The sequence below is a fragment of the Vipera berus genome, assembly GCF_964194415.1.
Source record: "Vipera berus genome assembly, chromosome: 13".
In the NCBI taxonomy this organism is placed as follows: domain Eukaryota; kingdom Metazoa; phylum Chordata; class Lepidosauria; order Squamata; family Viperidae; genus Vipera; species Vipera berus.
In genome coordinates, this window is record NC_138216.1 from 10,777,864 (window position 1) to 10,793,786 (window position 15,923).

The 15,923-nt window shown below is 44.1% G+C and overlaps 1 protein-coding gene across 1 annotated transcript in view; it reads right to left on the reverse strand.

The window, feature by feature from the left end:
- Positions 1 to 15,923, reverse strand: part of PPL (periplakin) — a gene marked incomplete at its 5' end in the record, with an annotated part of 74,812 nt that overhangs the window by 33,548 nt on the left and 25,341 nt on the right. Inside the window, 2 exons of the mRNA XM_081338580.1 lie at positions 1,811 to 1,965; positions 4,035 to 4,134. Of these exons, the coding sequence (XP_081194706.1) occupies positions 1,811 to 1,965; positions 4,035 to 4,134 (255 nt within the window). The remainder of the gene's footprint in view (positions 1 to 1,810; positions 1,966 to 4,034; positions 4,135 to 15,923) is intronic.

Here is a 15,923-nt window from a genome sequence, read left to right on the forward strand (position 1 = left end):
ACATGGTTAGATCAGGACTCCAGTCCTAATAATTGCATAGAAGGAAAAGGGTGAAAAACGCCAGCTGCTATTTATATTTTCTGGTTTATAAATGGGCATAAAATATCGAAAAGAAAAAAAATAGTGAGTGTAATGTGTAGCTCAGCCCTCAGAGAAGCTGCTGGCAAGCTAGGAGAATAACCAATTTCCTACGGATGTTTTCCTGTATCTGAATCCGCAGGGGTAGCATGCAGGTTTCCCTTTTGTATCTAAAGGTCAAAAACAAGGGAAAAATTATTAGAAGACGGCATAGAGCTGGAATGGTGGGCATATCTGCAAATACAATCACGATACAGAAAAGATAAAAAAGAACCCGGGATAAAATTAGAACGCACAGAATTAGATAAAATTCTAGGAACAGAAGATAAAACGATAAAAAAGATATATCAATATTTATTAGAGCAAGACATGCTAGAAGAACAAGTAAAAGATCACAATGCTAATTTGGAGCAAAAATTTCGGCTATAGTATCGATCTAGATAATTGGTGATGACCTATAAAGCCCTAAATGGCTTGGGTCCGGGATATCTGAGGGAACACCTGCTGCCGGCATCAAGTTCCCTTCGTCCAGTGCGCTCACACAGGGAGGGTCTTCTCAGGGTGCCGCCGCTAAGAGATTGCCGGCGGACGACACCCAGGGATAGGGCCTTCTCAGTGGGGGCACCTGCCCTTTGGAACCAGCTGCCAGTGGAGCTGAGGACTGCCCCCGACCTCCGTTCATTCTGCCGGGACCTGAAGACCTGGCTCTTCGAGCTCTCTGGCCCAGGCTGAGGATTAATCTTAATTTTAACTGGGGTTTTATTTATGCAGGGACAAATATAATTTTTTTAAAATTTGTTTTTAACTTTTGTATCTTGGTTTTTTAATCACCCTGTAAACCGCCCTGAGTCCTTCGGGAAAGGGCGGTATATAAATGTAATAAAATAAATAAATAAATAAATAAATAAATAAATAAATAAATAATACCAAGTGAGGTGGGGGGAAAAATGAAACTTTGATTTTGGGTTTTGCTGATTAAGTAGGTTTGTTGTTAGAGAAGTGGCTGGTATATATTACCATATCACAAAAAAGATGTTGAGAGACTGGAAAAAATTCAGAGAAGAGCAACTAAGATGATCAAAGGCCTGGAGACCAAAACATACGAAGAACGGCTGTGGAACTTGGGGTTGGCCAGTCTAAAGAAAAGAAGAAACAGGGGTGACATGATAGCTGTGTTCCAGTATCTGAGGGGCTGCCACAAAGAAGAGGGGGGTCACTTTGTTCATCAAAGCACCAGAGGGAAGGACGAGAAACAATGGTTGGAAGCTAGTCAAGGAGAGAAGCAACCTGGAATTAAGGAGACATTTCCTGACAGTGAGGACAATCAACCAGTGGAACAGCTTGCCACCAGAAATTGTGGGCGCTCCATCGCTGGAAGTTTTTAAAAAGAGACTGGACAGTCACTTGCCTGAGATGGTATAGGTTCTCCTGCTTGAGCAGGGGGCTGGACTAGAAGACCTCCAAGGTCCCCTCCAACTCCTATTTTCCCATTATTTTCTTCTTTCTTTTTTTCTTTCTGTATTTTATATTTTGATAAACGAATAAAAATACTTGAATCTGAGAATAACACCAATGTGCACTCCGAATTAAATATTTCTTCAAAAAAAAGCTAAAAAACAGGTGTTGTCCTCATGCCTTCTTTTGAAACTGGAGAAGACCCCAGAACCACGTGACAAAAAGTAACACAGGTCTCTAGGTCAGCATGGCTTTGGTGCTATCACCCCAGACTTACTCCTCCGTGATCATGTCCCCCTGGGGGTGCTTCATGTGGCGAGCGATGGCAGCGTCTCCATCCAGAACATAAAGGAGTTTGTCAGATTCAATCAATTTATCAGCAGTGAGCTCCTGGTATTGTGTGGGCTGCCCAGCCTTAATCTTGTGCAGGTCCTAGAAACCAACAAGTTAGTTGCAGTGAGAATAAAGCCTCATTAAAGCATGTTTTTGCAATCTCCTAGCTGTTCTGAACCAGCCCTCTTCTCACAACCCCTAATTAAAAGAAGAGTCTGGAAAGCGTCCAAGGCTAAAAGGCTTCTGCCAAGATTTAATTACGCAGTTAACAAAAACACAAGAGCTTGTCTTCTCAAGCGGAAAAGTTGCTTTCAGCAACCAGCCCCTCCCCAAACACTTCTTTTATAGAGAGCTCAGGGCGTGGTCTCCCTGTGCCTCCTCCCGAGGAGTCCCATAGTCTTTCTTTGTTTGTCCCTGCTCGTCTGCCTCCTGCGTCGGGCGTCCTTGAACCGGGCCAGCTGTGGGTCATCATCCTCCGCACTCTCGGGCTCACACAGCTGAGAAGAGGTCCCCGGCTGAGGACTCTGCAAAGCCTCCAAATCATCATCATCAGCCGGTTCGTTTCCCTCCTCCCCCACATCTGAGTCCTCCGATACATCGGAGCCGGCTGTCGGACCCACAGGCTGGCCCTGAGTCACAACACTAGCATTATCGTGTGCTCAATTTGACTCAAAGACAGCGTTTAATATTTTCAGAATATTTTTTTTAACTACAGGTAGTCCTCAATTGACAATCTCAAAGCATAACATTTAAAATTGAATAAAATTATCCCCTGCACTTTCCTCCCAGTTCCCAAACTGACATGATCCAAATAGTTGCTGGAAACCTTTTAGAAATCCAATGCAATTCTATTCTCTTGTCCTCAATGTGAGAATTTTTTTAAAGCAGAATATAAGCCAGAATCTTTGAAAGAGAAGCTCTCCTAATACAAGAGTTGCTACGTTCAAAAGGGACACCTGGCATTTTTATAAGAGTTGCATCACTAAACATTTGCGGCTTTTTAATTCTTTATGTTCTGTTTTAAATGAATATTTACAGATAGAAAGGACAGAGGTATAGGAAGGAAGGAAGGAAGGAAGGAAGGAAGGAAGGAAGGAGGGAGGAAGGCAGAAAGAAAGGAGGAAGGAAGGAGGAAGAAAGAAGGAAGGAGGGAGGAAGGATGGAAGGAAGGAAGGAGATATAGACTAACATTTAGAACATTTAATTCTTTATGTTCTGTTTTAAATGAATATTTACAGATAGAAAGGACAGAGGTATAGGAAGGAAGGAAGGAAGGAAGGAAGGAAGGAAGGAAGGAAGGAAGGAAGGAAGGAAGGAAGGAAGGAAGGAAGGAAGGAAGGCAGGAAGGAGGAAGAAAGAAAGGAAGGGAGGAAGGAGGAAGGAAGAAGGAAGGATGGAAGGAAGGAAGGATGGAAGGAAGAAAGGAAAAAAGGAAGGAAGGAAGGCAGAAAGGAGGAAGGAAGGGAGGAAGAAAGAAAGGAAGGAAGGAAGGAGGGAGGAAGAAGGGAGGGAGGAAGGAAGGAAGGATGGAAGGAAGGATGGATGGAAGGAAGGAAGGATGGAAGGAAGGAAGGAAGGAAGGAAGGAAGGATGGAAGAAGGAAGGAAGGAAGGAAGGAAGAAAGGAGGAAGGAAGGGAGGGAGGAAGAAAGAAAGGAAGGGAGGAAGGAAGGAGGGAGGGAGGAAGGAAGGATGGAAGGAAGGATGGATGGAAGAAAGGAAGGAAGGAAGGATGGAAGGAAGAAAGAAAGGAAGGGAGGAAGGAAGGAGGAAGGGAGGAAGGAAGGAAGGAAGGAAGGAAGGGAGATATAGACTAACATTTAGAACACAACATGCAAGACATCACAGTAGTAGCAGAAAAGCAAATTTTATTGATGGATGCAATGGACCAAATGGCAGAAGGAGGACTTGCATCTTCCATTTAACCTAAAAAAAATGGAGATTAGGATTGATCTTGACATCCATGAGGAAAAGAACAGAAGAATAAAATAGAAAATGAAAGAACAGAAGTGCCAGGTGGCATAAACAGACACAGATCTGCCCTGTACAAAAACTAACAATTTTCACAGTTAAGACAGTTCCAGCTGACTCAAATCCTAACATGCTCGTTCTAAAGAAATCTAATTAACAATTCAGCAACTCACAACCCAGGGCACAGCCGCAACTTACACTTTGCATTTTTGAGTCCGTTTCCACAATGTTCTTTTCCACTCGGTCAGCATTTTTCTGCAACTTTTCAATCAGTTCTGACAGCTCCTTGCTGGAAATGCTGGGAAAGGAGAAAGCAAGAGAGTTGTTGCTGTTGTTATTGTCGTTTCAAGTGTGTGCCAAAGGGAGGGAAGCACGCTTCCATCTAACTAGACCCAGATCTGGCTGTAGAAATCAGAGACTTTTTTAAAAAAAATTTATACTGTCCTCCACCATAATCCATGTCAGGTGTCTTTCATAATAATTTTATTACATTGTACAAAACGAACACCTAAAAACCAACACAAACTGACAATCCGGAAAAAGAAAGATAAAGATTAAGACAAAGAGGAAAGGAAGAGATAGATGAAGGTGCAGAAAGATACATAAAAAGAAAAGAAAAAACATATAAATGGAATTAAAATAAAAATAAAAAATAAATATGCAAAGAATGACTTCCAACGTCTTCCTCCGAGGATATAAAAGACACATTCAGCTTTTAGTCTAACACCGCAATGCAGGTAGTCCTCGGGCTTCGTTTAGTGACCGTTCGAAATTAAAACGGCACTGCAAAAAGTGACTTTATGACCATTTTTCACACTTATGACCGTTGCAGCATCCCCGTGGTCACATGATTGACATTTGGTCACTTGGCAACTGACTCATATTTATGACGGTCGCAGTGTCTCATGGAGTCACGTGATTCCCCCTTTTGCGACCTTCTGACAAGCAAAGTCAATGGGGGGGGAAGCCAGATTCACTTAACAACCGGGTTACCAACTTAACAACTGCAGCGATTCGCTTAACAACCGTGGCAAGAAAAGTCGTAGAATGGGGCAAAATTCACTGAAAAACTGTCTTGCTTAGCCTTGGAAATATTGGGCCCAACTGTGGTCAAGGACTCCCTGTATAGCATCCACGTTCCCCCCCAAAGCTTTTTTTCCCTTTTTTTAAATTTTAACAAGGATCAAATTCATATGTCAGAATTTGATTTCTCTCTCTCCCCCCCCCCAACCTCCCGCAAAAAGTCCACGAAAGGCTTCTGTCAAGTGTCTTCTTTCCACAGACGTTTAAGGGACAGAAGAATTTCTCAAAATGTTTTGAATGGCCCTCAATAATGGCCCTCTCGGTTAGACTACTGCAACGCTCTCTACATGGGGCTGCCCTTGAGGACCACTCGGAGGCTCCAACTGGTGCAGAATGCAGCCGCGCGAGTTGTGTTGGGGGTCTCCCGATACTCCCATGTTACACCTCTGCTCCGTGAGCTGCATTGGCTTCCAGTTGCCCTCCGGGTGAGATTCAAGGTGCTGGTAATGACCTTTAAAGCCCTACATGGCATGGGTCCGGAGTACCTTAGGGAGCACCTGCGGCCGGCATCAACTTCCCTCCGTCCAGTGCGCTTCCACAGAGAGGGCCTCCTCAGGGTCCCACCGGTCAGAGAATGCCGACTGGTGGCCCCCAGGGGGAGGGCATTCTCTGTGGGCACCCCGGAGCTATGGAACCGTTAACCGGTTGAGATCCGGATGGCTCCCGACCTTTGCTCCTTCCGACGTGATCTAAAAACCTATTTGTTTGAACAAGCCGGCCTGGTCTGATGCGTTTGGGGTTTTAATTATTGTTTTTAAGTAATTTAATTATTGTATTTGGGCACTATGGTTTAATCTGTTTTTAATTTTTGTATTTTGGTATTTATTGCCCTGTTCACCGACCTGAGTCCTTCGGGAGAAGGGCGGTATACATATAAAATAAAATAAAATAACATAAATAAATAAATGAATAAATATTTTAAGGACTGAATATCAGAAAAAGGTTACGGGTGGTTTTTTCTGTCCCCAGTTCACCTAGCTGGCTTACGAAACGGCAACAGTTGTGGTTCATTCACTGAGAAAAAAACAACCATTTTAGAATTGCTTTAGCTGTAGGTCTCCTTTCAGTTTACAAAATGGTTTTGCAACTTGCCTATTGCCCGAACCGCAACACATTCCTGTTTGGGAAACTTTGCTTTGACCTTGGGAGAAAAGCAGATTTCCAGAGTAAGGCTGCCAAGTCCTTTTCTATCTGGCCTTTCCCGGATTTTCAATCAATTACACAAATGAAACGTGGTCTGACTTGAGATGCTGGCTAATTGAAAGTGTTTTTCTCCTCTATTCTTCGTGTCAGGCTGCTGCTAAAGATACCAGGAAGCTTCCAGAAATGGGAAGGTTTGGCAAGGACGTCTCTCTCTGCACAGCTCTGGGCAAAGTTGGAAGTGTTGAGCAAGTTCAGTGGGTGTTCTGCAACCGAGCAAGTTGTGGCAGTTGTCCTACTTGGGACCGGAGAGAGAAACTAATGTCTGCTTAGAACCTGTCTACCTCGATGCTGCTCCATCAGTTAGCAAGAGTTACGCAGGAGGGGTCCTTGGTGCCCTCTGACCTTGGTTGTTTTCTTGCAGACCTTTCATTGACTAGCACCGATGATGTTACCTAGTTTGGGTAATGAAACGTCTGCAAGAAAACAAGCAAGCTCAGAGAGCACCAAGGACCCCTCATTTCAACCCTGAGCTACAAATATCCTCCTTTATTAGTACCACATATGGATGTCAAATGCTCCAGAAAGCATGCAAATAGGAAAAAGTGGTCTGCAGGCACACTTCCACCACTAGCACCGATGACGTTACCTAGTTTGGGTAATGAAACGTCTGCAAGAAGACCACCAAGCTCAGAGGGCACCAAGGACCCCATAGTCCTCCTCCTCCTCCTCCTCCTCCTCCTCTCTACAAACCACCCCTCTCTTCTAGCACATTACCTAGTTTGGGTAATGAAAGGTCTGCAAGAAAACAACTAAGCAACCAAACTCAGAATTCTCTTCCTCCTCCTCCTCCTCCTCCTCCTCCTCCTCCTCCTCCTCCTCTCTACAAACCACCCCTCTGTTCTAGCACATTACCTAGTTTGGGTAATGAAACCTCTGCAAAAAAACAACCAAGCTCAGAGGGCACCAAGGACCCCTCATTTCAACCCTGAGCTACAAATATTCTCCTTTACAAGTTACGTATCTTTGGCTAGGAAGGCAGTAAAACAGGGACAACCTCTCTTAGTCAGAAGCCATCCTAGCTTTGACTGAGGGAGGGGAAGTTTTGGGTCAAAGTGATGCCCAAGGACAAAGCAAGCTACTAAAATGTTACTGTTGCATTCAAAGTGGAGGAAAGTTAATGTAGTCCCTTCACCTTTGACTGGATCCATCGTATACCACCATAGCTGATTCCAAACCAGGTGAGGAGGGTCGTACGTGGTTAGTTCTTAGATGGCACAAAGACCGCTTTTGGTCTCCCCCATCTTCCCATCACTCCCTCCCCCCATAGATGTTGTCCAGTTGTCCATAAGGTGCTTTTTCAGGAGACAACTGGACTTTCTTGTTTTTCTTTGAAGATGTTTCGTTTCTCATCCAAGAAGCTTCCTCAGCTCTAACTGCATGGCGGGGAATGGATAGCTAAATCCTTTCATTCCCCACCATCCAGTCAGAGCTGAAGAAGCTTCTTGGATGAGAAGAGAAATGCGTTCAAAGAAAAACAAGAAAGTCCAGTCGCCTCCTGAAAAAGCACCGTTGGGGCCTCCCCCCATAGCTTATGACAGATTGGCATCTAGTGAAGTATGTTGTTGTTAGCTGCAAAGTCGAGTCTGACCCATCGCAACCCTATGGACAACGTTCCTCCAGGCCTTCCTGTCCTCTACCATCTTCTGGAGTCCTTTTAAGCTCATGCCTACTGCTTCAGTAACTCCATCCAGCCTCCTCATTCTCTGTCGTCCCCTTCTTCTCTTGCCCTCAACCTTTCCCAGCATGAGGCTCTTCTCCAGTGAGTCTTTCCTTCTCATTAGGTGGCCAAAGTATTTGAGTTTCAACTTCAGGATCTGGCCTTCTAAAGAGCAGTCGGGGTTGATTTCCTCTAGGACCGTCCGGTTTGATCGCCTTGCAGTCCAAGGGACTCACAGGAGTCTTCTCCAGCACCACAGTTCAAAGGCCTCAATTCTTTGGTGCTCAGCCTTTCTTATGGTCCAACTTTCACTGCCATCCATTGCAACTGGGAAAACCATAGCCTTGACTATACGCACTTTTGTTGACAGGGTGATGTCTCTGCTTTTTAGTGTGCTGTCTAGATTTGCCATGGCTTTCCTCCCCAGGAGCAAGCGTCTTTTAATTTCTTGGCTGCAGTCCCCATCTGCAGTGATCTTGGAGCCCAGGAAAATAAAATCTGTCACTACCTCCATTTCTTCCCCATCTATTTACCAGGAATTGAGAGGGCCAGATGCCATGATCTTGGTTTTCTTAATGTTAAGTTTCAACCCAACTTTTGCACTCTCCTTCTTCACCCACAACAAGAGGCTCTTTAGTTCTTCTTCACTTTCTGCCATTACTAGTGAAGTATAGTAGCCAGCGAAGGATGGCAGCTCAGACATAGCCCCACGAGATCCAATACATCCCTAAGGATATTTAGGCAGAGATCTCTTTAGCTTTTTTTTAATGGTTTTTTTACAAATTTGCAGATCATTTCACTGATAGCAAAGGAGCTTGTAGGCAGCTGTAGATAACTTTGTCTCCCGCATTCTCATTAGCCTGGGATCCAACCGTGACATTTTCTCTGACTGACAGATAGCCTTACAGGAAGGGGAAAATCAACCCTTGTCTTCCTTCATGCCTTATGTAACTCAAGACATGCCTCTCTCTTTTCCCATCTGAGGATCAGTTAATCGCCCTCAGCTCCTATTTGTACCCCTGATTCCTCCATCTGCAGTCTGGCTCTTCTTTCTGGATTTTCTTAGGGAATTCCAGCCCCATTTTTCTAGAGCTGGGATACATCCTCCCTCCCTTTCGTTCTTACGTTCCAAAGGTTTAAAGAGTATGAAAATGCAAATTGCTCTCTACATGAGTTGCTGATCTGAGCACGGAGCTGACAACAGTCAACCTCTTCTGGAGATATTAAGCAATATGGGCACCCCAACTCTTGGGTTATTTGATTTTCAGCAGCTATGACCCAAAGCTTTAAAAAAAACACAGATGAAACTAATAATAACAATCCAAAACAACTGGAGCACCACTTCAGTACCACTGGCATTGATAAAATCTCCACAGGTCGATTGCAAAAGGCAGCTTTACTTGGAACAGCTTACATCCTGTGAGGATACCTATAACACCATCAAACATCCACAGCTGCCTATCCCAGATCCTTGGGAAGGACTGGGATATTTATCCCTCTCTAAAAATGCCAAATTTAAACATCTGGCTGCCTGTGTGATGAACCATGACAACAATTTAAAAAGCCCTTCTGGAGAACGTCAACTTATCTGAGGGAACACCTGCTGCCAGCATCAAGCTCCCTTCGTCCCGTGCGCTCCCACAGGGAGGGCCTTCTCAGGATACTGCCAGTTAAGGAATGCCGGCGGGTTATTCCTAGGGGAAGAGCGTTCTCTGTGGGCGCGCCGGCCCTATGGAACCAACTCCCCATGGAACTTAGGACTGCCCCCGACCTTTGCTCATTTCGCCGGGACCTGAAAACTTGGCTCTTCAAGCTGTCTGGCCCAGGCTGAGGGGTTTTAATTTTATTGGGTTTTAGTTTAAAGTTTGGGGACTTGATTTAATTAATTTTTAATCTGATTTATTTTTTGTATGTTTGTTTTTAACCTTCCCTGTAAACCGCCCTGAGTCCTACAGGAATAGGGCGGTATATAAATTTAATAAAATAAATAAATAAAATAAATAAACTTGATCCTTTCTACCAGAGTGTGGCAAACGTGGATGGGAAAGGAAAGATGGACTACAGAAATGAATGAATACAAATTTTTTTCACTACTATATGCAAGTGAACATTACAGGAACTGGATATGTCCAATCTGATGAAAAGAAGAACTCGGAGTGACATGATAGCAGTCTTCCGATATTTGAGATGCTGACACAAAGAAGACGGGGACAACCTACTTTTCAATGCACAAAGAAGAGGGGGGACAACCTATTTTTCAATGCACTTGAGGACAACACAAGAAGTTACGGATCAAAGCTTATCAATGAGCGATCCAACCTAGAACTAAAGAGAAATTTCCTGACAGTGAGAACTATTAATCAGTGGAACGGCTTTCCTTCAGAAGTTATGGGTGCTCCATCATTGAAGGCTTTTAAGAAGAGACTGGACCGCCATTTGTCCAAAATGGGATAGGGTCTGCTGTTCAGGTAGGAGGTTGGACTAGAAGACCTCCAAGGTACCTTTCAACTCTGTTATTCAGTATTCTGATTGTGTTCCCCACAGGATTCTCCATCTGCTCCAGCCTCCTTCTGGTTGGCTAAGCTAAAAGGCCTGGCATCACACACTGCAGGCCTGTTTCATTGAGAAAAACCCACTGTCCCTGTCAATCCTTCTGGATCAGCAGCAAATGAAGAGCATTGTTGAAGAGACAATCCCCATTCATAGCTTGCTTTTCAGACCTTGCCAGATCAGTGAAATAATGCCACCAGGACCGAATAGGCAGAAGGCCGAGGAACAAAATGCTCCAAAGCTTTGCTGAAAAGTACCACATGCCAGATGGATTTATGCAATGGAGACGAACATTGTGCGATGGGTGCCATCTTTTGTATGCCCAATTCCACACTTCCCACAAGACCAAAGCAGGCTGTAAGACTGGTTTCCTTTAAAATGGACTGTGTGCATTCCATGTCACGGGTCCTGAATCAAATCCGATTCATCTCTCGCCACTTCAAATAAATCGGAGAGTTCCTTTTGTGTCAAGGCCAATCCATTTGATTTATTTGGAATGAGCTACAATGACTAGGACTACAGGCAGTCCTCAACATAGAACCACTTGTTGAGCAGCTGTTCAAAATGACAGCACTGAAAAACGTGACTTACAATCGGTCCTCGTGCTTACAACCATCTCAGCATCCTCAAGGTTGTGCAACACACTCATAACAGACACCTTGCTTAGCAATGGAAATTCAGGTCACAACTGTGGTTGTAAGCTGATGACGAGAAACAATAGCTGGAAACTGACCAAAGAGAGAAGCAATCTGGAATTAAGGAGAAACTTCCTGAAAGTGAAGACAATCAACCAGTGGAACAGCTTGCCACCAGAAACTGTGGGCGCTCCATCACTGGAGGTTTTTAAGAAAAGGCTAGACAGTCACTTGTCTGAGATGGTATAGGTTCTCCTGCTTGAGCAGGGGGCTGGACTAGAAGACCTCTAAAGTCTATTCTCTTCTCTTCTCTTCTCTTCTCTTCTCTTCTCTTCTCGTCTATTCTATTCTATTCTATTCTATTCTATCCTATCCTATTCTATTCTATTCTATTCTATCCTATTCTATTCTATTCTATTCTATTCTATTCCATTCCATTCCATATAAAGATTCTATTCTATTCTATTCTATTCTATTCTATTCTATTCTATTCTATTCTATTCTATTCTATTCTATTCTATTCTATTCTATTCTATTCTATTCTATTCTATTCTATTCTATTCTATTCTATTATTATTTCCATTCCATTATTCTATTCTATTCTATTCTATTCTATTCTATTCTATTCTATTCTATTCTATTCTATTCTATTCTATTCTATTCTATTCTATTCTATTCTATTCTATTCTATTCTCATGACTTCAATAGGGAGAGCACAGCAACTAAAGCAGTTGCAGAGAAGAGCAACTAAGATGATTTTGGGTCTGCAGGATAAATAGCGTGAGGAATGCTTAAGGGAACTAGTTATATCTAGCCTAACAGAGAGAAAGGCTAGAGGTGGCATCATAACTGCCTTCCAATATTTGAGGAAGAGAGTAGGACTCGACCTATTTTCCAAAGCACCTGAAGGCCAGACAAGAAACAATGGATGGAAACTAATCAAGGAGAGAAGCAACCTAGAATTAAGGAGAAATTTCCTGACAGTGAGAACAATGAATCAGTGAAATGGCTTGCCTCCAGAAGTTGTGCGTGCTCCATTAATGGAGGCTTTTAAGAAGAGACTGGACAGCCATTTATCCACGATGGTATAAAGTCTCCTGCCTTGGACTGCGGGTTGGACTAGAAGACCTCTATGGAGATTCTCCATCATCCAGGTCATGGTTGGCTCCAAAGTGCTTTTTTCAAGAGGCAACTGGACTTTCTTGTTTCTCTTTGAAGATGTTTCACTTCTCATCCAAGAACCTTCTTCAGCTCTAACTGGATGGTGGGGAATGGAAGGATTTTTTAAAATTCCATTTATATCCCGCCCTTCTCCGAAGACTCAGGGCGGCTTACAAGCTTAGCAGTAGCCTTCATTCTATGTATATGCCTGCTTATTAGGGCTTTCACACACACCCCCAAGCGGCATTATTACAAAGTCAGCTTAATTGCCCCCAACAATCTGGGTCCTCATTTTACCTACCTGGGAAGGATGGAAGGCTGAGTCAACCTTGAGCCTGGTGGGATTCGAACCTGCACTAATTGCAGGCAGCTGGTGTTACTTAAGGAGGCATTAGCCCACTGCTCCACCAAGGCTCTTATTTATATTTCCTGAATATATAAATTCTTGAGAAGCGAAATGAAACGTCTTCAAAGAGAAAAAAGAAAGTCCAGTTGCCTTGTGAAAAAACATCTTTGGGACTAGAACAGGGGTCCCCAACCCCCGGTCCATGGACCAGTATCGGGCCACAGCATGCCAGCAACCGGTTGGCACAAACAAGCAAAGCCCCATTCTTGGGGTGCAGGCAGCACACAAAACCATGCACCCTCCAATCCGTGGAAAAACCTCTCTCCACGGAATCGGTCCCTGGTGCCCAAAAGGTTGGGGACCTCTGGACTAGAAGACCTCCAAGCTCCCTTCCAGCTCTATCATTCCATGAATCAACAGACCTGCATTCCCATGCAAGTTGGAATGTTCTCCTGCTGTATCATGGAATTTCACAATTCTGGAGTAACATTTCAGGGTTTTCTTGTGCAAATAAAATTTGGAGAGAAAGGTATATGGTTTCTATATCAAGCAGGCCATGGTATAGGTCTGCTTGAGCAGGGGGTTGGACTAGAAGACCTCCAAGGTCCCTTCCAATTCTGTTACAGCTAGTCCTCGACTTTCCACCACAATTGAGCCCAAAATTTCTGTGGCTAAGTGAGACAGTTGCCTAGTGAATTTTGCCCTCTTTTACGACCTTTCTTGACCCAGGTGTTAAGTGAATCACTGCAGCTGTTAATTAATTAACAGCAACACGGCTGTTAATTGAATCTGGCTTCCCCCATTGACTTTGCTTGTCAGAAGGTTGCAAAATGGGATCACTTGATCCCGGGGACACTGCGACCATCATAAATATGAGTCAGTTGTCAAGCATCTGAATTTTGATCACTGTCCATTGGAGGGTTGCTACAGCAGTCATAAGTGTGAAAGACGGTCATAAGACAGTTTTCCCAGTGCCGTTGTAACTTTGAACACTCACTAAATGAGCTTCTGTATGTTGAGGACAACTGTACTTGTGTTCTGTTAAACAACCTCTCCTCAATTTGCTCTTCCTCCTCTCCTGCCCAGCTCAGAACAAGCACTCTGCCTTCCAAAGTGGAGATCTTTAAGCATGGGGAAAACCAGGGACTCCAGTCGGAGCTTTCACCCACTGCTACTTTCATTTATTTAAGAAATGAATGAGAGAAGACGGGCGGTTCCAGATGCAGTTTTTATTATGCAATCCCTGAGATCCGGTCCCAAAAGGAAACTGCTGAAAACTAGCCATCCTATACCTGTATTAACGCAACTTGTTATGCAAACACGGCTGGCTTGTTTTGGGTTCCGTGTGTTGGGATCCAGTACATCCAGACTGTCTCTTATTCGTCACTCCCTGCACCCTCCTTTAGTTTCCTTTTTGTCCTTTGTTCTGTACCAGCCTGCTACCGGCCCTGCAGAAAAGGCAGGGACAACCCCTCCACAAACGGCAAGAGGCTGGAATTACGCTTGCAAAATTTATAGCTACAAAAATAAACAAGACACGAACCAAGAAACAGGAGCTTTAAGAAACATGAACTATCCGAGCGGTTGCCTTCAGCAAACCAGCCCTCCCCACACATTCCCCTTATATAGAGTTCAGGGCGTGGCTTCTCTCTGCCTCCTTCTGAGAAGCCCCATTGCCTTCCTCTGTTTACTCCTAATTGACTGCCTCCTGCGTCGGGCGTCCTTGAACAGGGCCAGCTGTGGGTCATCTTCATCCACGCTGTCAGGCTCACACAGCTGGGTCTCCGTGGTGACCAAGTGGGAGGGGCCTGGCTGAGGGCTCTCATCAGCAAGATCTTCAACCCCCTCAGCAAGGTCTTCAACACCCCCCTCCTCCTCCTCTGAGTCGTCTGACCCAACTGCCGAACCCACAGGCTGACCCTGAATCACAACATCCTTTTGGTCCATTTCCCATGGAGAGAAAAAAAAAGGAAAATGGGATTTGTGAAGAAAAGAACATTGAAAAAGACTTCTCTGTGCGGGATTTCTCCCTCTACGTGCCGGGGATATCTTAGTTGTGTTTGTGCAATGCTAAAACGTAAAGTAGGGCTAGCAGAGCCAGGCATGTTCATTTAGTATGTTAAGGCAAAACAAACAACATCACATAAAGCCTTGACAGAGGTGTCTAATTCGTACAATACGCTGCCACACCTTGACTTGGTTTGTTTTTGGTTTGGTTATTGTGTTTTCAATCCATGGGTGATGGCGGAAGTGTTGCGCAAACGTTTTCCCTATGTGGGAATCAGGACAGTCCGATCAAACAGGCGTGATGAGTTGTGTAACGTTTAATAAAGGCAGGAAAGAATAATTCAGAACTGAGCTTCCTTCTTCCTTCCCTTCCTCCTTTCCGCAGCCGCCTCCCTCCCTCCCTTCCCTTCCCTTCCTCCCTTCCTCCCTCTTTCATTTTTCCTTCTTTCCTCCCTCCTTCCATACTCCCTTCTCTTTAATCCTTCCTTCCCTTCCTCCCTCGTTCTTTCATTTTTCCTTCCTTCCTTCCTTCTTCCCTCCCTTCTTTCATTTTTCCTTCTTTCCTTTTTCCTCCCTCCTTCCATACTAACTTCTCTTTAATCCTTCCTTCCCTCCCTCCCTCCTTCTCTTTCATTTTTCCTCCCTTCCTTCTCTTTCATTTTTCATTCCTTCCTTTTTCCTCCCTCCTTCCATACTCCTTTCTCTTTAATCCTTTCTTTCTTTGTTCCTTCCTTCCCTCCTCCTTTCATTTTTCCTTCCTTCCTTCCTTCCTTCCTTCCTTCCTTCCTTCCTTCCTTCCTTCCTTCCTTCCCACTCACAATGCCAGATGTTTCATTAGGTATCTCAGACTCCTGCACACCTTTGACAAAAATTACTGTCCTCACTAGAGTTAGTTTGTGTGCATGTGTGTGCGTGTGCATGTGCGTGCATGCTTGTGGTCACTCACCATCTCCTGGCAAGTAGGTCCTTTTAATTTTGGCATTTCCATTTTCTGAGTCTAATCTGTTCCTCCCAAATGCATCATTGTTTACACACATTAAAAATACGAAGCACTCTCCAAAACAGACCTCTGTTTTCCTGCCAGCAACCATCAGATAAATATTGTAACTAATGTTCTTTCTTTTGTTAAACTGCCTTTCACCGTAACCTCATTCAGATGAATTGAGTAGATAAACCAAGCAGAGGCAATCCAACTGAAATTGTGACCGGCAGCAGTGTGAGCACCAGCACAACATGGCAGCCAAAGTCAGCATTGCCAAGTGTAAGATACCTAATTGCCAGGAGGCCAACTTGTAACAATCCCAGTTAGTTCTTCTAGTTTCTAGTTAGTTCTTCTAGTTTTGTCTATTCTTGTTTTTATATCTTTTTTTGCCAAGTAGGAAGGAAGGAGCTCAATTCAAGAGCAATCTGAAAACTATTTGCAAAGCCAACCTCTACTCTAGTTT